A 24,667-nucleotide genomic window follows, 5' to 3' on the forward strand; every position below is an offset into this window, starting at 1 on the left:
ACAGCATGTCTGTCAGCGAGCATCTGGAAACAAGCAATTCTGTTTTTAATTGCATTTACAGGGAAATATTCACTTCTTTTTTTTTTTACTTATTAAGTCACACATTATTTACAGAAATGATCCAGTGTTTCAGCAGACTGGTGCAGAGTTGCAGTGTAACAGTTAGCTAAGTTAGTATCAGGACAGTAACTTAATGTTAGCTTAAAAGAAGTATCGCTTTGTGTGATATATCAAACTCAACTGTAACAGTATAATATTGTAAAATAACTTCTGATCTGTGAAATGCTTTCCCAGTTTGCTTGGTTTTGCTAATTCCTTCACTAGACATCTAAAAGCAGCAGAGACTTCAAAGACTTTTATTTGAACACGATGCAGCATCTACGTGAATGTATCTATGTATTTGTGACTAACTAGTGCTGAAACTAGCCCTGAAAAACAAATATTTTACAAAAACCTTTCAAGGTCAAGTCTTGCCTATAGTCGTGTGATAGTACCTCAAAACTTTATTCATGTACATGTGAGTGTAGTTTTAACACAGTGAGTAAACTCTGCTTTAAAGGTGCAGCTGATCACCTGTTCATCATCACTCCATCACAGAGTCTCTGACCTCAGATCTGTTTTCATTAAAAGCTTCTTTCCTTTCACATATTTATATTTATCATTATATGTTGAAATTTAAATCATAATAGACGGTATATTAACCTATTGGGAGAAAACTGGTAGGACATCCTGGAGGTCAGCTACACACTTGTTTGTGATTGTCTGCATTTATTTAATGTGTTTTTCTACAAGGTGTGTCTGTTGTGACGTCACAGCGCCTTCTGTAGATATAAGTAGTGAAGTTGTGAGAGTGTGACAGACTGAAGGAGAAGCAGCAGTTTGTTTCCTCTGAAGGTGAAGCCGCAACGTTTCTTCAGTTCAACCTGCTGGTGAGTTCAGACAGGTAAGCATCCAACCTGGAGACATTACACATGTCTGATAAATCAGCTTGCTCACACACACACATGTGCTACTGCTGAGCCTGGGCAGGAAGGAGCACATACACTCAGAGCTGTAGAGTTTTCACACTGTGATCCTAACTTTACACTATAAAATAACACTTTAAATGATGACAGTGTAGATCATCATTGCTCTAGTAATTAATGATAACAATTTAGGCTATAATACTCCAAAATAATTGACAACAATACTCCCAAATACTGATGAGTTTTGGTTGAATATGTGTTGATTCCTGAGTGACTGCAGAGCGTCTGTAGAGCTGCAGACTGTGGTTGTATGAAGTGATGGCGGTGAAGTCTGTCAACATGTCTGTAGTTTGTGATGCTGCAGAATTGTGTTTGATTTTACTGTGAGGTGACTCTAATATTCTAAAAATCCTATATTACCATGAAATAACAATTCTAAATCACAGAAAGACTTTGAACCCTGATCAATTCTATTCAACAGTCGGTGTCATGATTTGTATCTAATGCAGTTTTGTGAGGGAAGTTATTACTGTCACTCCCAGCTTAGTGTATTGGGGAGTGACGGAGCTACAACCTAAACACCAAATTTAAATTCTACTTATTCTGCATTCACATAATAATCTGTTCCATGTGAGTTCAGTGACGAACAAATATATTGTTGCTGTATTTTCAGAGCATCAGACGGATCCACATCAGCAGTTTCAGCAGAAATCTGACAATGAAGGTGAGTTTGTGAACTGATATTTTACAGATCTCAAAGTCCTGTTAAACTGTGAAGAGGCTTGTGATATCGGTAGCTTAGATGGTTGCTACAGCAACAACCCAGGCAGATAATTATTGTCAGTTAGCTCCACCTTAGAGGTGTCTTTGCCCACACCGCCATGAAACTAGAGGCCAAGTCAGTCAGAACGACAACATGTGCTCTGTTCCAGCTGGTATCAGTCGTCTTCCTCCTCCTGGCTCCTCTGTTGACCAGCTGCCAGCAGCTCGTCCAACCGGTGGACTGCAGTGACATCTACAAACAAGACAAGAGCGTCCCCAGTGGAGTGTACACCATCTATCCCCTTGGAGAGAGGTCTGCTGTCCAGGTACACTTCACCTTCTCTGGGACTCAGCTTCACATTTATGCTGGAATCAAAGCAGAGTTACTGAGTCAGATCAGGTGATCATGCTGTAGAGGCACAAACTCTTGCTGTGAGTACCTATGAACCCAACCAATCACAGCCCTTTGAGAGAGGAGGCATCAGGGGCCGACTTTCCTGCCCCCCCTGGCAGCACCAACAACAGCAGTCCTTTTTCTTTTCTCCATGTTTAACAAAGATCGCTTCATGTCTGGAACGGCATCATATTACTCTTATGAATACAATAATCTGCTGACTTTGCTGCTACTAATCACACCACTGTCACTCAGCTTGAGATGGTTTTGCACAGTTGCTCAGTTCATTCACATTTGATACTGATTTCTTTTTAAAAAAATTAAAATTTTAAAGAAATTTATTTATTTAAATTTTTAATCTATTATTATAATATAACACACGTTACCTTTTCATTGATTTCTTTATTTAAATTTTCTAATATATTATTATAATAACACACGTTACCTTTTCATTGATTTCTTTATTTAAATTTTTAATATATTATTGTAATAACACACACGTTACCTTTTCATTGATTTATTTAAATTTTTAATATATTATTATAATAACACACACACGTTACCTTTTCATTGATTTATTTAAATTTTTAATATATTATTATAATAACACACACACACGTTACCTTTTCATTGATTTATTTAAATTTTTAATATATTTTAATTTTTTTTTAAACTCACGCTTTAATTACTTGTTTAATGAAATGTATGATGTTTATTGTTCTTATGTAGTTTGTATGATGCTTTGGCCATATTGTTGTTACACATTCATGCCAACAAAGCTAATTTGAATTGAATTGAATTAAAGAATCCAGTTCAACACGAGATTCAAACAGACTTTTCATTTGCATGTTTCTCCTTTATCTCTTTAAATGTTATTTCTGTGTGTTTGTGGACGCAGGTGGCCAACTACGGCGTGGGAGGACAGTACGAGCCTCACTTTGACTTCGGACGGGTAAATGGACGTTTCCCTCTCAGCAGCAGGAAGCTCTGAAATGATGCTTCTGTGTTTGTCTCTGAAGTGTTGATTAGTTTTGGCAGAAAGAAGAGAAGACGAAGTACTCAGCTCTTTTACTTCAGAGGAAGTAGTAATACTACAGTGTAGAAGTACTCTGTTCTTAGTAAAAGTACAAAAGTATCAGCACCAAATACACTCGGTGCAGGATAATATCTCTGATGAAGTTGGAGTATTGATTGATTTCACTGTTGTGATCTTTCAGAAAGATGAACCGGATGCGTTTGAAGAGTTGGGGACAGGAAACAGAATCGCCACCTGGCTGCTTTACGTCAGTAACCCGCACACGATGTTTCTTATCTTAGTAGCTATGAGCAGAACGCCGCCGCCCGCCCCGCCCACTGTTTGGTCTGTCTAGCTGTCAGTCAACATCTCAGTCATTGTGAACAAAATGATCTGTCACACTTAGTCACGTATACTAAGTGAACTCTTCACCTTACTGTAGTTGACCTTTGACCCCATTAAGTCATAAAGTCAGAGACAGTAAAAACTGAGTAAATATTTATTTGTTCTACTTTATCAGTTCTCTCCTGTTTTTATTTGATTATGAAGCTGCTCAGACGTCTGAGATGAGACGTCACATCTTATAATAAAAACATTTTCTTTCGAGGCGAACCTAAAATCTTCATGTTTATAGAATTTATTATAGAAATAAATCTTCACTTTCAGACAGCACTGATTATTGTGAGAGAGAAAATGTGCCAAACTGACTGCAAGGGTTAATCTGTCTCCTCCTTCATGCTGCAGATGAGTGACGTACAGGCAGGGGGCGCCACCGTCTTCACTGATGTTGGAGCTTCTGTCCGGCCCAAAAAGGTACAGTTCACTTTAGTGCTGCAGCTCCATCAAGCCTCTGACAGAGTAAAGATCAGTAATTGATTGTAATTGTACAATATACATAGAAAAAAACTCATGAAATGTTGATCAACTACATGAGGACGATAACTACAATCTGCTCAAATGTTTCTGAGCTAATTTAAACCTGTTAGTTCACACAGTAACACAAACCAACTAACCAACAACTCTCACGTTCTACAGTATTTTATATTTACAATAGAGTCTGGTGGCTTTGAAGAGCGTGATGTAACGGCTGTTTCTGTTTAAACAGAAAAAGGGTTCTGTGTTTGCTACATAAAGCCTCTCACAGGGTAAAGAATTCAAAAAATAAATAAAAACATCTGTCGGTGTGTAGTGGACTGAAACTGAAGACAAGTTGATCACCTGCTTCTGCTCCAATCTCTCTGAACTATTTTAAAGAGTCATTTTGGTGTTTTTAACAGGTGAACTAACAGGTTACAACACCAAAGTTACACACGTTAAATTATGTTTTTTGTCAATGGAGTCTGGTGGCTTTGAACAGAGCGGCTGTTTCTGGTGAAACAAAAAGGATCTTTAAAAACAGGAGTCTGAACGTCCATCCACAGAGAGATATTAATTTATTAAACCAGCAGATAATCCAGATTATCAGCCGCTGGTTTCAGCTCCACAGTGAAGTGTTGCTCTAAAAATATAATAATAACCTTTATTTGTAGAGCACTTTTTGAAAACAAGTGTAAAAACAACAAAACACAAAACAGTCACATGATAAAAGCAAGAAAACACTGAAGAGACTAAAATACACATTTAAAATAGATATCAAATATATATAGAATAAAATATTTCTTGTATTTATAATACAATAAAGTCAAATAAAATCAGGAAAGGCTCTCCTATAAAAGTATGTTATAATAAAATTCTAAAACATAGTGGGAGCCGGTGTGACGACGCTAAAACACGGGCGATGTGGTCATATTTGTTGCTATGTGTGTCTCCAGGGGACGGCGGTGTTCTGGTACAACCTGCACCCCAGTGGAGAAGGAGACTACCGGACCCGACACGCTGCCTGTCCCGTTCTGGTCGGCAACAAGTGGGGTGAGTTCACAACCTGTCTGAACATCTGGAAACAGCGTTCACACAGGTGGAGACACCTGGTGGGGCAGGTGTGTAACTGTACACACAGAAACTGCAAACAACAAGGTTTATTCAGCCGTTACTTCATTTCATCCTCTGCTGGGAAGCTCTCTGTTCCAACCTGAGCTCCATCAATCAGTCAGTCATTGATCATCAGGAAAGCAACTCAAGTACTGTACTTCAGTACAATTTTGAGGTACTTTACTAGAGTATGTCCGTTTTCTGCTACTTTATACTTGTACACTGCATTTCTCTGGCAGCTTTAGTTGCTCTCGACAAAATTCTGACTGCGTCTTCATGGTAAACTGTATTTTATAGCAAGCAACACACATTTAATACTTGATCTAAAACAAGAAGATGTATTTTAAAGGATCACAACGGTGTTAAAGTGTCAGTTTATTATCTGCTGCTTCAGGAGTTTAGAAAAGTACATTCATGTTTCTGCTTAACGTGTTTTATTATCTGCTGCTTATGAAGCAAAACGGGGAGGTAAAGTGTTATTGATTCATGTAATAAATATATTTTAAACCCCTTTTAAAATTGACCAATGACGTGAAAGCAAAACTTCAATTTTATATCGTAAAAGGCCGGAGGGCGCCACAGAGCTCGTGTTCACACAGCAGCAGCAGCAACACGAGCATAAAAGTTGAAATATGTGCTACTGACTGTCGACAGGTGGAGCAGGTCCTGGTTTTACTCCGACCCCTGAACTGGTCTTCTCTGTCCGCAGTGTCCAATAAATGGATCCATGAGCGAGGGCAGGAGTTCAGGAGGCGCTGTGGCCTCCAGGAGACGGACTAACAGCAGACCACCTCCTCCTCCTCCTCCTCCTCCTCCTCCTCCTCCTCCTCCTGCCTTCCAGTCTGTGACATTTTCCAATGCCAATATTCAATAACTATTCAAATATTGATTCTTCACACTGTTAATGCAGAATTAATGTGTTGATTAAAACTTAATTGAAACTTCACTATTTTATTTAGACGTTAATAAATATCTTATTAAATTGACATGTAGCATTTATAAGCAATATATAAAATAATAAAACTCTATAAACATATTTTAGTTTTCAGTATTTAAGAACAACTCCTCTCATGAAGGATCTCTACCAGGTTCTATTTATAAACAGATTACACTTCATTAATAAATATAATACTTAATATATTTAATACTTCATATAAAACATGAAGATAAATTTAAATGATCACAACGGTGTTAAATTGTCAGTTTATTATCTGCTGCTTATAAATCATAAACGTGGGCGGTAAAGTTTACTGATTAATGGATTCTAACATGTAATTGTGTTGATAGATTATCTGCTCAGTTTAAGGGTTAAAAACTCCTGTAAATGAAAGCATGAAACATGAAAGCACAACTTTATTTTTATCATTTTTATCAGGCTCTTTTCAGTGTTCAGTTCAGGGATGATTTGGTCCATTTTGAATAGTTTACACAATAAATGCCTTAAAGTGTGCAGATCGCCCTTAATTTCATTAACAAACACTGAATCTGGAAATGAAACAAATGAAGAACATGTGATGTAGTTTTGTGTTTATTACCTTAAATCCTTCAGTAAACACCATGACATATGAGAATTCATTCATTTATACATTCATTCATCCCAAAGTTGGGATGAACCCCTGAAGTTCCACATAATAAACAATAACTGAAAGAGTCATGTTCTTATAAATAAATAAATACAATAAATATTTCTAAATTAAACCCTTCAAATAGCACGGTCTAGAAATACTACGTTAACCTGCATCCTGTATTAGCATCAAAATATACTTACTTCCCACCAGTAAAAGTACTCATTATGCAGATTGGGTCATTTCAGAATAATATATATAATGGATTATATTTATTAACTCATTCATGTGTTCATCACCTTAATGTTCCAGCTGGTAAAGGTTGTTAGATGCTGCTGGACAGCTCAATCTGTAATAATACTTAAAATAACCATTTGGAGTCCAATATTTCCCTCTGAGAAGTACTGCAACAAAGCATGACATGAAACACTGAAGTACAAGTACCTTAAAACTTTACTTATGTACATGTGGACATGTGAGTGTTGTTTTAACTCACAGTTTAAAGGTGCAGCTGGTCACCTGTCCATCATCACTCCCTCACAGACCTCAGATCTGCGTCATCATCATGAAGATCCATCCTGTGCAGATGTTCTCCAGGACCAACACACAGCAGATTATCAGCAGCTGATCTCTCTTTTAACACCAGGACAGGAACTTCAGCTGGCAGAGGATCCTACTGCTACAACAACTCGCTCTGCAGACAGTAGACACTGATGATAGGCTTTGATTCACAATACAGGACTGCAGCTCCTGCATCACTGTGTATTTAGTTTCATTTATTCCAACAAAGCGTGTTTCGGGCAAATCTGTTGGCATCACCTGCACTTTACACCAGAAGAAGAAACGATGCTTAACAGAGAAAAAAACAATCAAACATGCACAACAGCAACAAGGCTGAATGTTCATGTTTTTTATTGACTGATGCGATCTTATCTGTGTTTAACCTTCAGTCAAACCCAGAAGTAGTTCCTGTTCCTCTTCAGAGCAAACTCATTCCTTCTGACACAACACTATGTTTTTGTAGGATGTGATGATTGTGAAATGAATGAAATGTTTAAAGTAGAAAACAAATTTGTTTCATCTTTTAAATATGCTTTTAATACATTGGATGAAATGACTGTGAGGTGAAACTGTCTCTGGTTGTTCTGAACCACTGGCTGTATAAACATTTCTAAATTAAACCAAAATCCCTTCAAATAGCACGGTCTAGAAATACTACGTTAACCTGCATCCTGTATTAGCATCAAAATATACTTACTTCCCACCAGTAAAAGTACTCATTATGCAGAATGGGTCATTTCAGAATAATATATAATGGATTATAATTATTAACTCATTCATGTGTTCATCACCTTAATGTTCCAGCTGGTAAAGGTTGTTACATGCTGCTGGACAGCTCAATCTGTAATAATACTTAAAATAACCATTTGAAGTCCAATATTTCCCTCTGAGAAGTACTGCAACAAAGCATGACATGGAAACACTGAAGTACAAGTACCTTAAATTAAGACTTTTATCTTAAATGATTTTATCTTGTCTGCAAATCTAGATTTTATGTTTTTAACTGAATCCTGGTTGCAAATGAATGACTATAGCCAGCTAGCTGAACTGTGTCCGCCTCAATATGATTGTTTTAGTCAACCGAGGGTCAGTGGTCGTGGTGGTGGGCTAGTGAGCGTGTATAGGGAAATTTTAAATGTCATCAAGTACGCTGTGATGAATTTAACTCCTTTGAAGGTCTCACTCTTAAACTTGGAGCGCTGCAACCTGTCATATTTGTTATAATTTATCGCCCCCCAAAACTGCCTGGAGGATTTTTATCAGAACTTCCTGAATTTTTATCTACTCTGGTTTTAAATTATGACAAAATTGTTCTTTGTGGCACTTTCAATATTCATGTTGATGAACCCACCAATGTTAATGCAACTGACTTTTTAAATATGGCCACTTCTTTTAACTTCAAACAACATGTCAAAGGGCAAACACATAACCGTGGTCATACACTGGACTTACACTGGTTTTTACCCTGGGTGTCAGCATTTCCTCTGTGGAATTAGTGGACATGACCATATCTGACCACAGATGTATTGTTTTTAGCTGCGATTCGCCTTTCTTGTCCTTCCAGTCCAGTTTATCCGTTGATACATTACTTAGGTATAGGGTTTCAAAGGTAAATGGAAAAACAAGTGCAAAAACATTCTGTATAAGCTCATGAATTCTATACCAATACTGAGAAATAACTTGGCAGTCCCAAAAAATGTGGAAATGGTTGGCACCAACCCCCCCACATCTCCAGCAAGTATCTCCAATGCCCCGATACCTTTTCTGAACAGGGGTGATAAAAAATCTCAATACACTTTTCCAACAAAATTCACGCCATACATTAGAACCAGTTGTAACCCATTGTATCTCGCATATGTGTTCCCAACATTCTTTTGTGATTTTCAGATTACCTTCTTTTTCCCATTTCGCCTTGACACAGTGTGTGCTGTCTGGGCCAAAAAATCCTGCATTATTTTGTACCATTCCGGACCAAATCCATCTGCCCCTGCCATCTTCCCTCCCTTTAATCTTTTAATTGCCAACTGAATTTCTTCTTTAGTTATTGTGGATAATAACTTTTCATTTTGTTCCTTTGTCACTGTTGGTAACTCAAGTTCAGACAGGAAGGCTTTAATATCCTGGTCATTGTCTATATGAGGTTGAGAATATAGTGTCTTATAATACTCCAGAAAGCATTGTTGAATTTTTTCCTGTTCAGTTTCTATTCGATCCTTTAGGGGATTCTTAATTTTGTGAATAGATCTCTCCGCTTGCTGTTTCCTAAGCTTATAAGAAAGAAGTTTCAATGATTTCCCCCCTACCTCATAGTACTGTTGCTTTATAAGAATGAGTTTGTTCTGTATGTCCGTGGTGTTCAAATCATCTATTTCTTTTTTCAATTTTGTTATATCCGATTTAATATTACCATTATGAGACGCGGAGTGTTGGTGTTGCAGATCTAGCAACTTGTCTTCTAAGTGCCGGAGTTTTTGCAGACCTACTTTTTTCAGGTGAGAGGAAATACCAATTATATTCCCCCTAATCACTGCCTTAAGTGTTCCTGGTGACACCTCGTCCTTATCGTTATATACTAAGTACTCTATATCTTTCTTCAAGCGCTCTTTAATATTTGGGTAATTAAGAATGTTTGTGTTCAACCTCCATAAGGTGGATCTTTTCTTCCTGTTCAGGCAGATATCAGCGTAGACCGGGTTATGGTCTGATATAGTACAGGGACCTATTTCACAATTTTTTACCCTGAGGAGATCAGTTCTAAACATGAAGATATAGTCTAACCTTGAGTAGACATTGTGTGCACATGAATAGTGGGTATATTCCCTATCGGTTGTGTGGCAGTCCCTCCACACATCAACTAATCCTAATTCGTCCATCAGGTGTACCATTCTTTTCCCAATGTTTCTCGAATCACCTTTCCCGTTTGAAGAATCTAATTTGGCGTTTAGTGTGAGGTTAAGATCACCGCCATATAATAGAATTCCCTGACTCCTTGTTGTTGTTAATTCAAGGATCTGTTTATACAAGGACCATTTGCTTCCTATATCTACCCTCCTTATCTTTATACTCTGATATATGTTCATAGTTCAGAGCGCTGTGCACTAAGATTGCCACACCTCTTCGCTTCCCCGAACTGTGAGAAGAATAAAAGACATGTTTAAAACCAAGCTTGTTCAGTTTTTCATGTTCGCTATCCGACAGATGTGTTTCCTGCATAAAAACAACCTTAGCTTTCTCTCATTTAAGGTTAGATAGGGCTTTCCACCTTTAACCCGGATTGTGTAGGCCATTAATATTGATTGATACCATCTTCACTGGTCTGCTATTCATCTAAATCATACAACGAATACACCCATTCTAATAGGCTCCCCACACACCCTTGTAAACACTGAACATGGAACACATGAACAAATAACATCAACAAAAGACAAAAATCAAACTGAGGTAGTTCTAACTTCCAAGGTAGGGGTCCTAGCGGTGGACTCTGCTTCGCCTTCAAGGGCAACTTCTTCATCAGTCAGTGGAGGAGGCCCTCAAAAGCTAAGGCCTCACTGAGAAGAACACCCTCCAAAAACCTTACTTATCTGCTTATTGCACACCATTAAACTGAATAACAGTTATTTTTCAGTTGTAAGATAAAGAAACAGCATAGTGGGTGAACCTCAATTTCCCCGAAGGCATAGGTGAGGTCCTCCTGAAGGCTCTGAGTGTTTCTTTGTAACCGGGGTCCCGCCTCTTGTTTGCTGCGCTGCTCCCCGCTCCTCTGCCAACTCTGCTCCAGGTCAGCTGCTTCATTTGCTCCAACGCTGTTTCTGGTGATGTGATGACCTTCACCGCATAGCCTCTACTGGACATATCTGCAGTAGCTTCCACAACTGTGTTGTAGATTTTGGTTTCTTCAGTGTATTTCACCTTTAGCCTAGCTGGAAAGAGAGTCTGAAAGGGGATCTGCTGCTCTTTCAGAATCTTGCGCACCTCTGCATATTCTCTTCGTTTCTTTAGGATGAGAGGAGGGTAATCATGGTCTAAACTTACTTGTTTGCCATTCCAGGCAAATCCTTTTTTCTTCCACGCCTTACGGAGCACAAGTTCTTTGGTCTTAAAGCTGAGGAATTTCACAATAATAGAGTGTGGGGGTGCGTCGTCTGGCGATGGTGGGCCTAGAGAGCGATGCGCCCGTTCGATGCACATGTCAAGCTCATCTTGAGACACCTCCAACCCGTCGCACAGCAGCTTCTCCACAAAATCACTCATTTTTGGAGAGTCCCACTCTGCTGTCTCGGGTACACCGTAGATGCGGACGTTTTCCCTTCTCGTGCGCCTCTCCAAGTCCATTAATTTATCCTCCAATCTTATTTGTAACTTTATTATTTCCGTCATGGCGTCCTCTGTGTTCTGAATCCTCTCCTCCACCTTCTCAATCCGTCCTTCAGCCTCGTCCATTCTCGCGCTCATCTTAGATATTTCTTCCTGAATTTCCCCCAAACTCACATTGTTTTCTTGGCAAAAGTCCCTCAATTCATGAAGTACCATGTCTATGTTGGCCATATTGTCTCACCATGCGGTAGCAGTCCACCAGTGTGTGGCCTCGTGTCGAGCAGTGAATCCCTTTAGCGTTAGCAGGGAAGCTAGCGCTATTTTCCCAGGTTTAAGCACCCACTATGTTGCTCCGTCGAAGCGTTAGTTTTTGTGTTTTTCACTTACCCCCTCACTTATCTACCTCTAAACCCAAATCTGCATTGTCTTAACAGGGTAAAGGTTTAAATTTCGTAGGTTTCCTTAGGATTCACAGTGCTGCGGTCACGGTGACATTCGAACCGGAAGTCACTTCAATCATGTTTTTATCAACTTAGAAATATAGCAAACATTCGATCTATGTTAACTTTTAAGGACACCGAGACCATTTTACACGCCTTCATCTCATCACGCCTGGATTATTGCAACAGCCTTTTCACCTGTTTAACCCAAAAATCTATTGATCGACTCCAGACTGTCCAGAACTCAGCTGCCGGGCTTTTAACCAGAACAAAGAAATATGACCACATTGCTCCTATTTTAGCTTCATTACACTGGCTCCCAGTATGTTTTAGAATTTACTTTAAATTTTTATTGATCACTTTTAAAGTTCTTCATGGCCTTTTATAGGAGAGCCTTTCCCGATCTTATTTGACTTTATTTTACCCCTTTTATTTTATTGTATTTTACTAATTTTATATTTATCTTAAACGTGTATTTTAGTCTTTTCAGTGTTTTCATGCTTTTATCTTGTATTGTTTTTGTATTATTGTCTCTAGGGTATTATTGTCATTACACTTGTTAAAGCATTTTGTAACTTGTTTTTGAAAAGTGCTCTACAAATAAAAATTATTATTATTAAAACTTTACTTATGTACATGTGGACATGTGAGTGTTGTTTTAACTCACAGTTTAAAGGTGCAGCTGGTCACCTGTCCATCATCACTCCCTCACAGACCTCAGATCTGCTTCATCATCATGAAGATCCGTCCTGTGCAGTAGTTCTCCAGGACCAACACACAGCAGATTATCAGCAGCTGATCTCTCTTTTAACACCAGGACAGGAACTTCAGCTGGCAGAGGATCCTACTGCTACAACAACTCGCTCTGCAGACAGTAGACACTGATGATAGGCTTTGATTCACAATACAGGACTGCAGCTCCTGCATCACTGTGTATTTAGTTTCATTTATTCCAACAAAGCGTGTTTCGGGCAAATCTGTTGGCATCACCTGCACTTTACACCAGAAGAAGAAACAATGCTTAGCAGAGAAAAAAACAATCAAACATGCACAACAGCAACAAGGCTGAATGTTCATGTTTTTTTATTGACTGATGCGATCTTATCTGTGTTTAACCTTCAGTCAAACCCAGAAGTAGTTCCTGTTCCTCTTCAGAGCAAACTCATTCCTTCTGACACAACACTATGTTTTTGTAGGATGTGATGATTGTGAAATGAATGAAATGTTTAAAGTAGAAAACTAATTTGTTTCATCTTTTAAATATGCCTTTAATACACTGGATGAAATGACTGTGAGGTGAAACTGTCTCTGGTTGTTCTGAACCACTGACTGTATAAACATTTCTAAATTAAACCAAAATCCCTTCAAATAGCACGGTCTAGAAATACTACGTTAACCTGCATCCTGTATTAGCATCAAAATATATTTACTTCCCACCAGTAAAAGTACTCATTATGCAGAATGGGTCATTTCAGAATAATATATATAAATGGATTATAATTATGAACTCATTCATGTGTTCATCACCTTAATGTTCCAGCTGGTAAAGGTTGTTACATGCTGCTGGACAGCTCAATCTGTAATAATACTTAAAATAACCATTTGAAGTCCAATATTTCCCTCTGAGAAGTACTGCAACAAAGCATGACATGGAAACACTGAAGTACAAGTACCTTAAATTAAAACTTTACTTATGTACATGTGGACATGTGAGTGTTGTTTTAACTCACAGTCTAAAGGTGCAGCTGGTCACCTGTCCATCATCACTCCCTCACAGACCTCAGACCTGCTTCATCATCATGAAGATCCGTCCTGTGCAGTAGTTCTCCAGGACCAACACACAGCAGATTATCAGCAGCTGATCTCTCTTTTAACACCAGGACAGGAACTTCAGCTGGCAGAGGATCCTACTGCTACAACAACTCGCTCTGCAGACAGTAGACACTGATGATAGGCTTTGATTCACAATACAGGACTGCAGCTCCTGCATCACTGTGTATTTAGTTTCATTTATTCCAACAAAGCGTGTTTCGGGCAAATCTGTTGGCATCACCTGCACTTTACACCAGAAGAAGAAACAATGCTTAGCAGAGAAAAAAACAATCAAACATGCACAACAGCAACAAGGCTGAATGTTCATGTTTTTTTATTGACTGATGCGATCTTATCTGTGTTTAACCTTCAGTCAAACCCAGAAGTAGTTCCTGTTCCTCTTCAGAGCAAACTCATTCCTTCTGACACAACACTATGTTTTTGTAGGATGTGATGATTGTGAAATGAATGAAATGTTTAAAGTAGAAAACAAATTTGTTTCATCTTTTAAATATGCTTTTAATACATTGGATGAAATGACTGTGAGGTGAAACTGTCTCTGGTTGTTCTGAACCACTGACTGTATAAACATTACATACACATTTATATACAGTCTATGTTCTGATCCCAGTTATCACCAAACTCTGCAGCTCTGTGGAGCTTTAAAAAACAACACGTCTGTCCAGAAACAGAGTTACTCTGAATAATGCTCTGGGGCTCTGTGGCTGGTGTTGATAGATTTTCATTATTTCTTTAGTCTACTTAATGTGAGGTCCCTTTAAACAAGTCCTTTATATGTAAAAGATATAAGATGTTGTTATAACTAACACTTATTAATTTTTCCCCACTAACTGAGGCATGTCCCTTAATTACTACTGTTTTAATTATTCTTGGCTGTCAGGCAGTGGAGGTGGCAGTTATCATTTTTAAACACAACTACAAATGTTCCCATGTCTACCTTAATACCTTTTTTATTGTTGGAGTCTCTGCAATCCATGGATGTTGTTAGGCCTATTTTAGGGGGGCTGAAACCATGATTGAACCAATCCACAGTGCAGTAACAGTAATTAGTGTAATTAAATAGTATTCTTTGGATCTCTGTGAGAACTTATCTAATAGAGATATACATGAGCAGCTGGGTAGTATTTATGTCACAGCCAAATCTGATTCAGAAATGGACTGGACAAACTTATTGTTTTCTCAATGTGTGTTGACTCAGCAGGGATGATATTACATGAGAAAGTTGATCTACATGAGAAACATATCTGAAAGCACCACAGAATGACTGAGAGCTGCACCGACTGAAGCTCTGTTGAGTTTTAGATTTTGAACTGTCACCTGCCACCTGAATTTTGTGTTTCCCTTTACATAAATAAAAACATTTCACCATAAATTGGTGCAAACAAATCCCAAGAATGCAGGAAATTAAGTGTTTAATGCTCTAAATCTTCGGGGGGAGGACCCCCCCAACTAACAGATTTCAGGATTCATGATAGAGACTCTATTGACATTGTATACAAAATACAACAAAAAGCAGTTTAGAGCAAAACATTGAACTTAGCAGCTTTAAAATAGCATATAACTTATAATCAATGATGATTTCTATAAAACAAAATTTATATATATATATATATAAATCCTGGAGGAGGACACACCCACATTTCTTTTGCTCCAGACGCCCATGTAACATTACAGTACCTTTTGTTCAACAGAGGAGAAATGGAAGAACAAAGTATGTCTGTTGCTTTTTATTTGTTAACATCTTGGCTTCTTCACTGCTTGTTGACATAAGTGTAGTTCTAATACAGTAACAAAAGATGTGAGTGCAAAGATTTTGCAAGCGCAAGTTACGCATCCCTGGGGGCTAAGCCCCCCCTGTGTTTCAATCTTAGTGACGTCCCTGCTGCAATCTCTTTTACAGCTTTTCCACAACTCTAGACACAAAACTCACAACCGATGATCAAAATGCACATTTTTCAAAACTCGAACCCTTTTCTCAATTGCTTGGATACAATACACATAAAACTTCATCATTTGTTCATTCAACTAAAATCACCTGTTCAATATGACACAACTTAACATCAAAGTACTACTATTTCAAAAGGCAGTTCACACATTACATTTCAAATGAGTGTCTATTCATTTCCTTACAATGATTAAACTATCAATTGAAACAACTGCTCAAAATGATAAGTAACTGTTGCATTACTCTTAATGCATAGTTGTATGGAAACAGACAAACAATCTTCCATGTTTACAGTAAATCATGAAAGTTTCAAGATAACGAGATCAGACACTGTGTCTATGGTCCCAAATACTGTACCACCTTTTCAGACTATTTACAGTATTGACAGTACTGCACTGTATAGATGCAGGCCCTTGTAATTGCTTGTCCAATTCTGCCAACTCGTTCCTGATGATTGAGTGCACATTGTGGAATGAGTATATAAAGAGTTGATTGGGATCCAATTGCAAGAGCATAGTGATACGTAACAGGGAGCCAGCAGGTGATACAGGTCACAGTGGAGGTCAAGCAGTGGTGGGAGGAAGACGAGGAAGACGTGTTGGTCAAAGGAATGGCAGGGGACAGGCACCCCTTCTGAGAGGTGGTCGTGGGCCTCGTTTGAGAGGTGTGGTGGGACGCAGACCTCATATTGGACCATATAATGCAGTTCTCCTTGTCACCTTTCTTGATGAGCTCCATCAGGTTTGTAGCGCTTCCCTTCCTTAACCCGATTGAGGAATTTTTCTCCGCATGGAGATGGAAGGTTCATGACAAGCACCCTCATGAACAAGTCACTCTTCTCCAGGCCATGGATGACGCCTGCAATGACATCACAGCAGACCAGTGTCAGGCCTGGATTCGTGGCCTATGTTGTGATTGTACTGTAGTGTTTTGCATCAATATATTACAAACTTTGTTCAATGATTCCACTGTGTCTGTAGTATTCTCTCTACTACTGCAGTACTTTTACAGAGATGTATTTACTGTACTTGTAGTACCATAATGAAACCTGTATCACCTATTTTGTTCTACAATATTTAATGATTGTATGAACAATGACACAGTGCTTGTGTGTGGGTGATCTATAGTTATGTTTCAATGGTATTTCACAGTAAATTTGTTTTTTGAACCAATGATTGTGCAAGTGCAAGTTTTCTGTAAAGATGTGAATGCACAATGCAATGTTTTGAACATTAGACAGCCTGTGTTACAAGTGATAACCGTTTTGAGTTTTGTGTCTAGAGTTGTGAAAAATGACATCAAGGTTCTGAAAATAGTACCAAAGTGATTGTAAAAAACTGTAAATGCCCAGCATCTTGTGCTGTGTGTTTTAAATGATGAAAACTTAAATGTTTTTGTGTGGAAATGAGATCTGTTCGAGGCATGGTCCTTGTTCCTGAACCTAGTTATAAAACTTAATTTAGTGAAACTCACTGTTTTTACTAATACTAGTAGTAACTCTTGTTAACAACTATGAGATTTTAAAGAGGGTCGCTAAAAGATGGAAAGAACAGTGAGTGCTTAAGCAGAACTACTGTGAGATTAAGTGTGTAGTGAGCTGCTGTAATGAAGAATCAACACATTTAACTGGTCACATTTAACGTCTTCTAGTATCTTCAACCAAGTCCAGTTGCCCTTGACCTCAAACTTCGCTTGATATTTAACTGGTATTCAGTGACCAGTGACACTGGCTGAGATGTGGTCCTGTTGACATCATCGGTCCGTGACCTTTAGCACTCACCGGATCAGTTCGCAGCCCAGTGTGAAGCGGCTGGAATAAGAATTAGCACCTCTAAATCTGAGGATGTGGTTCTCAGCAGGATGGAGTGCTCACTACAGGTAGGGAATAAATCCTTACCCCAGGTGAGGGAGTTCAGGATGCCCACCAGGCACATCCAGCTGGGGGGAGACATGGGAAGACCCAGGAGTAGGTGGAGAGATTATATTGCCACACTGGCCTGAACACCTCAGGATCCCCAAGTCAAAGCTGACTAATGTGGCTTGAAAAAAGGGAGGGGTCCCCTGCTGGAGCTGATGCCCTCGCGACCTGACCCCAGATAAGCAGTTTTTTTTTTCTGTAGTAGCATTTCTACTAATACTAGTAGTAAAGTAAAGTATGATATTTGAAATGATCAAACTCAATGTAATTAGGTTCTAGGTATGTTCTTTTTTCTTACTGTACTGTAAAATGGCTGCCGTATCTTATTTTGAAAATGAAGACTTAATTAATTAAAATGACAATTACAACAAACACTACAGTTAAAACATTATGTACATTTCTGGCAGGCTTCACAATCCATTCATCCATTATCTTTCACTTTTCCGGGTTCAGGTCAACTAAAGCTCAATTTTTGTCTGAGGGGAGGCCCACAGTCTCACACTTTGAAAACCCCTGTCTTGGGGGATCCGAAGGTCTTCCCAGGCCTGGTTCTTGGTCTACCCTGGGTGTGCCAGGAAAACCTCCAAAAGAAGGTGCCCAGGAGGATCCTGATGCCTGAACCACCTTAACTGACTCGTGAACAAGATCATGAGATACTTGTTCTCCTTCGCTTGGGGTAGGAGCTCACTCCCAACCTGGAAGGAGATATCCACTGTTTTCCAGCAGAGAACCATGGCCGCAGACTTGGAGGTGCTGACCTTCATCCCAATCACTTCACACTGGCCCTGTGTGAAAGATCAGAAACAAGGGTCAACAATGTTGGAATGCAACACCTACCAGCACTTTTGCTGGTCTACTGTTCCACAGCCAGGACAGCTCCTCCTGAATGTGCGGTTTGACAAAACCACTCGGACCCTCATTTCCAGCCCCCTGGAATAAACTTTCCTGGGAAGGCTGAGCAGTGTGATACCACAATAGTTGGATCCATCTGGTTCCCCTTTTTGAATATGGGAACCACATCTGCAGTCTGCCACACCATACGTTCTTTCCCTGACCTCCATGCAACAATCTTTCCATCCCCCAACAATATCTCCAGTCCAGGTCAGCAGTTCTCATCCACCATCAAGGTCTGGCTCTAGGACGGCGCTCATTATACATTTATCATTATACAGCACTTTGTGAAAGTCTGTAGTTTGTAGTCCCTTCATGCTACACACAGAGAACTTAACAGAAAATTAAACGTGTATTAAAATATGGTAACATATAAAATTTAATTAACTTAAAAATATATACAGTTATTTATATACAAAGGTTATTTACTGCACATACACATATCCATCCATCCACCCGTGTCCATCTTGACTGTGTTTGAGCACCAAGCATCACCTCCCTCATCTTGCCGGAGTCTGACAACTCGGAACACGCACTGCCAGCCGAGTGCTTTTATGAAATACAATAGAAACACAAAGTAGTTCTGATAACCAGAATTTGAACTTGTGGTAAAATGATGATGATGAACGTTTGCAATGGCATTTTACTGTGACACTTTGTGTGTCCGGGCCTTTAGACAGAAGACAAACTCCCTCACAGGAGAGCTGAACGGGAGGCTGCTGCTTCCAAACTGAGAAATCACAGATCCCTCCAGGGTTTGGGTTAAGGCTGGGGAATAGTGTGAAGCTCCACATTGTTCCTAATGTCACCTGATGTACATTTTACAGGTTTAATGTTCCTTTTAAAGTCTTCTTCAATGTTTTTATTTCATTCATAACCATCATGTACTACAGGGCCTTTGGCAGAATAACAAGCTCATTTTAATATTACACAACAAATCATATGTTTAAACAAGAACAGGAAATGCTGGAGAATTTAAGAGGTGCGACTGCTGTGACATCACAGCGCCTTCTGTAGATATAAGTAGTGAAGTTGTGAGAGTGTGACAGACTGAAGGAGAAACAGCAGTTTGTTTCCTCTGAAGGTGAAGCCGCATCGTCTCCTCAGTTCAACCTGCAGGTGAGTTCAGACAGGTAAGCATCCAACCAGGAGACATTACACATGTCTGATAAATCAGCTGTGTGCAGTATTATTCTCAGCTCCTCCAGGATCTCACAGAGGCTTTGGGCAGTTTTTTTTTTACCCAAATGACTGAATTAGCAAAACATTGAGCTGAACTTCATAAACAGTCATGTTGCAATAATTTGCAATATTTAAATATTGCATTTCAATTAAAAATGCAACTGTTTTATGAACTTATATATAATCATGTGTGATATTCCCAAATACTGATGAGTTTTGTAAATGCTCCGTATTTGTATAGTGCCTTTCTAGTATTTTCACCCACTCAAAGTGCTTTTTACACTACATCTGCATTCACCAGTTATACACATTCATACACTGAGCCTAAGTGCTCAAACGGAAACTAATATTCACACACATTCATACATTGGCAGAACCTTCTGATTAACGGCCAACCCGCTCTACCTCCTGAGCCACAGCTGCTTGGTTGAGTATGTGTTGATTCCTGAGTGACTGCAGAGCGTCTGTAGAGCTTCAGACTGTGGTTGTATGAAGTGATGGCGGTGAAGTCTGTCAACACGTCTGTAGTTTGTGATGCTGCAGAATTGTGTTTGATTTAACTGAGAGGTGACTCTAATATTCTAAAAATCCTATATTACCATGAAATAACAATTCTAAATCATAGAAAGACTTTGAACCCTGATAATTCTATTCAACAGTCGGTGTCATGATTTGTATCTAATGCAGTTTTGTGAGGGAAGTTATTACTGTCACTCCCAGCTTAGTGTATTGGGGCGAGACGGAGCTACAACCTAAACACCAAATTTAAATTCTACTTATTCTGCATTCACATAATAATCTGTTCCATGTGAGTTCAGTGACGAAACAAATATATTGTTGCTGTATTTTCAGAGCATCAGACGGATCCACATCAGCAGTTTCAGCAGAAATCTGACAATGAAGGTGAGTTTGTGAACTGATATTTTACAGATCTCAAAGTCCTGTTAAACTGTGAAGAGGCTTGTGATATCGGTAGCTTAGATGGTTGCTACAGCAACAACCCAGGCAGATAATTATTGTCAGTTAGCTCCACCTTAGAGGTGTCTTTGCCCACACCGCCATGAAACTAGAGGCCAAACTGTTAAAACAGTGTGTAAGAGTCAAAGCTCAGTCAGAACGACAACATGTGCTCTGTTCCAGCTGGTATCAGTCGTCTTCCTCCTCCTGGCTCCTCTGTTGACCAGCTGCCATCATTTCTTCCAACCGGTGGACTGCAGTGACATCTACAAACAAGACAAGAGCCTCCCCAGTGGAGTGTACACCATCTATCCCTCTGGAGCGAGGTCTGCTGTCCAGGTACACTTCACCTTCTCTGGGACTCAGCTTCACATTTATGCTGGAATCAAAGCAGAGATACTGAGTCAGATCAGGTGATCATGCTGTAGAGGCACAAACTCTTGCTGTGAGTACCTATGAACCCAACCAATCACAGCCCTTTGAGAGAGGAGGCATCAGGGACCGACTTTCCTGCCCCCTCTGGCAGCACCAACAACAGCAGTACTTTTTCTTTTCTCCATGATGAACCAAAGATCGCTCCATGCTCTGGAACGGCATCATGTTACTCTTATGAATACAATAATCTGCTGACTTTGCTGCTACTAATCACACCACTGTCACTCAGCTTGAGATGGTTTTGCACAGTTGCTCAGTTCATGTTACACTAGTTGTGGGTACTGTATGTGAACTGCTGGTGCTGTAAGTTTGAGTTTTCAGTAGAATTACATAGCTTTTGTTTTATTTTATTCTATTCTTATTTTAAATACTTATAATGTATCTATTTACTTTCTCTTTTCATCTCTACTTCTATCTGTCTTTGTGCTGCTGTAACAGCTGAATATATAGTTTCATCTTATCTAAACACCACACCTTGTACTTTCTCTGGAGTTGGTTGATTCCAGCCAAGCCCTCTGAGAGATGCATAAAATATCTTCATGAAATATCCAACAATAGAAACTAAAGACAAATGGCTCACAGCTTCATAAGTATGAACCTAATAAACAAGTTCAGACAGATGAAGTCATTTACTACTGAATGTGTTTGTGTGTAGGTGTACTGTGACATGAAATCAGAAGGAGGTCGCTGGACGGTGAGTATTACCACAGAGTGACTTTCAGTATCAGCACTTCCTGTTGGACTTTCACAATAAATGACATAGCAGTAAAAGCTTGTTGCCTGGAAACATGAGCTGTCAGGTATCTGGTGTGTTTAGCTAGTTCTCCCTCCATCCCGTCCCCCCCAGGTGTTCCAGAGGAGGATGGACGGCACCGTGAACTTCTACAGGGGCTGGGATCAGTACATGCTGGGCTTTGGTAGCGCTGCTGGAGAGCACTGGCTCGGTGAGAAACCAAACCTAACTAACACTAATGTGACTTTGTGAAACTTTGTTGTGTGAATCCAGAAATGAGACTGACCAAGTTTTGTGTCTAAAGTCTAGATCAGTTAGTGTGAGAGTGTTTTAATCAATTATCTCCACGTCTGTCCAAAATGTCAAACTGTGCCCAGTGTGTACATGTATATATACAGTGTGTATGTGTGTGTTTGTGTGTGTGCAGGTCTTGAGAACATCTACCAACTGACTAAGCACAGAAAATATGAGCTGCTGGTCGACATGGAGGACTTTGAGGGGAAGAAAGTGTTTGCTCGCTACTCTTCATTCTCCATCGCTTCAGAGTGTCACGGATATAAACTGAGTGTATCTGGATTCATCAATGGAGGGGCGGGTGAGTAAGATGTGTCTTTCTACACTTCTACATCTTGAGCAGGTTGCTGCACCCCAAACTCCCCCTCTCTCTAGCTCACACACACACACACACACACACACATCTATATCTACATGTGTATATATATAGATTTATTTATTTACTTCTGTGTAGTGAAGCTTCATTTAATGTAGACTAGCTAGTAGCTTAGCTCACTACATTTTCCAAGTAGCTTGCCCAACACTGCTGGGTGCAATCTTAAAACCGCACCGCTAGTGGTCGCTGAAAACTCATAATGCCCCTTCAACACAAGTCAGAAACATTTTTCCACTGGGCGCCTCAGCAGGGGTAGAGTGACCTCTGCTGGTTGAGCTTCCACATAGCAAGTATGAATTTGTTATGAAGGTTTTAATTAAATAATAATATCTAAAATATATAATTATCTTAAGCTTCATATGATACCAGTTCACTTTTCTTAATCTGAAGTTATAGGTCAAGTCTTTTACTAAAAAACATGATTTTTTCTTAGTTTTAGTCTATAATAACCTTTCTAACTACACAGTACATGAGCCTACTTTTATTTTGAAAGTTTTACCTGTTACTTTCACCTACAAAAAAGGAATAGACCGTGTGATTTTCTTACGTTTCATCCAGGTGAAACACTGAGTCGATCAGAGATCAACCTGCTGGTGATTTCAGCTGTCTAGACAATAACTGGTCTCATCAGTCTGTCTGATAGAAGACTGCAGGCTGTGAAAAGTTCAGCTGATACTTATAGATAATGCAAATTTACTAACCCTGTGGTTCTTCTGTGTGTCTGTAGGAGACTCCTTGACTTATCACAACGGAATGAAGTTCTCCACCTTTGACAAAGACCAGGACTCCTCCTCTGGCAACTGTGCCAGATCATACCTGGGGGCGTTCTGGTACAACAACTGTCACTATACAAACCCCAACGGGGTTTATCGCTGGGGGGCTGACAGCACTCTCTCTATTGTTGGAGTGGAGTGGTACTATTGGAAGGGTTATAACTACTCCCTGAAGACCTTCAGCATGAAGATCCGTCCTGTGCAGTAGTTCTCCAGGACCAACGTACAGCAGAATATCAGCAGCTGATCTCTCTCCTGATTTCTTTCTCTTTCTCTCATTAAGCATGTAATCTCACAACGGGCCTTATTTTCCTGATACTGGGCACGAGCACAATCCACCAGCAGCAGAACACCAACTCAGATTAGTCCTTTTTGTTACCATCTGTGGCTCAAAGCGTTCGCAGCTCGGCGCAACTTGGAAGAGAGGCTGAATAAATGATTAGTAGGAGGAGCACAGAATCAGCAGGTGGAGCTTCAGTAATGACCAATCACATGAGCTCCTCTCATCCTTTTTAAAAGCAGCAGACAGACCAAGTGGACCATGACGAGTCAGGCCGAGGCATCTATGAGAAATAAAGAAGGCTCCGAACACAATTGTGGAACATCCCAAATATTAATATACGTTAGCAACACATCAGGATTTCAGGCCAGTTTGAGAAGTAAAATGTCACTGCACCACCTGACCTGCTCCAACAGCCTCAGCTGCACCACTCCACCTTCCACCAGTGGAATGTCAGCTGTCTGCAGTTGGGCTGCTGCTGGATTTGTGTCGGCAGGAAAGTAGGGCCCAGAATCTTGAAATCGTGTGAAAAGCTGATAGTGACAGGTTTGAAACCCTTGTGTGAATCATTATCTGCTGTACGCTGACAATAAATAAGAAGCTGAGCATTGAGATGATCTGATGTCTTTACTGTGTCTGCTGTTCTCTGACTCTATAGATTCCAGCAGTATAACTCATATACGACCAAAACTCACTGAATAAACTGTCGGAGAACAAAAAAATCACACTTCCATTCATATATTTGCAATTAAAAATGGTGTCTCATCTCTACTGTTTTTGTAATAAAAAGTTGCATCTGGTCATAGATATCGCTCCAATGTCTGGTGGCCATCTTGGAATAATTTAAACTGGATAGTCAGGCAGATAAACTAACCTCACCACAGTTTCCTCACTCGTACTCAGCCTGTTATAACTCAAAACAAAGGGGTGTCACCATTATGATAAATAGAAAAACACACTTCAATCATAATACCACTACTATTGATCCAGAGGGTCGATTCATTATTGTTAACATTTCGATTCAAAATACTCCTTTATGCATTGCTAACATCTATGGCCCAAATGT

At 39.5% G+C, this 24,667-nt stretch overlaps 1 protein-coding gene and 1 long non-coding RNA gene across 6 annotated transcripts in view; one reads left to right on the top strand and one right to left on the bottom strand.

Annotated features, from left to right (window-relative positions):
• Positions 1-13,400, bottom strand: part of LOC119915914 — a 28,444-nt gene extending 15,044 nt beyond the window's left edge. The window contains exons 1-2 of the long non-coding RNA XR_005447045.1: positions 12,652-13,400; positions 7,166-7,363 (exon numbers count right to left, since the gene is read on the bottom strand). This is a non-coding gene — a long non-coding RNA (uncharacterized LOC119915914). The remainder of the gene's footprint in view (positions 1-7,165; positions 7,364-12,651) is intronic.
• LOC119915896 (microfibril-associated glycoprotein 4-like) lies at positions 864-24,213 on the top strand. 5 transcript variants are annotated; one of them, XR_005447029.1, is made up of 8 exons: positions 19,568-19,704; positions 20,606-20,656; positions 20,894-21,049; positions 21,801-21,839; positions 21,993-22,089; positions 22,306-22,473; positions 23,276-23,717; positions 24,106-24,213. XR_005447029.1 is itself a non-coding variant. In XM_038735703.1 (7 exons), exons 2-7 carry the CDS (start codon positions 1,684-1,686, stop codon positions 23,527-23,529), a joined length of 720 nt encoding a protein of 239 aa, XP_038591631.1. In that variant the 5' UTR covers positions 864-929; positions 1,639-1,683; the 3' UTR covers positions 23,530-24,213. The 5 variants fall into 5 exon arrangements, 4 of the variants coding, with proteins under 4 accessions (XP_038591631.1, XP_038591630.1, XP_038591629.1 ...); XM_038735703.1 differs by lacking the exons at positions 19,568-19,704; positions 20,606-20,656; positions 20,894-21,049 and adding exons at positions 864-929; positions 1,639-1,689; positions 1,898-2,053 and having other exon boundaries at positions 23,276-24,213; XM_038735702.1 differs by lacking the exons at positions 19,568-19,704; positions 20,606-20,656; positions 20,894-21,049 and adding exons at positions 924-943; positions 1,639-1,689; positions 1,898-2,053 and having other exon boundaries at positions 23,276-24,213.
• Positions 24,214-24,667: the final 454 nt, after the last annotated feature.

Source organism: Micropterus salmoides, unplaced genomic scaffold, assembly GCF_014851395.1.
Source record: "Micropterus salmoides isolate LMB-PRFRI ecotype aquatic unplaced genomic scaffold, ASM1485139v1 Ms_hic_scaffold_21, whole genome shotgun sequence".
Classification (NCBI taxonomy): domain Eukaryota; kingdom Metazoa; phylum Chordata; class Actinopteri; order Centrarchiformes; family Centrarchidae; genus Micropterus; species Micropterus salmoides.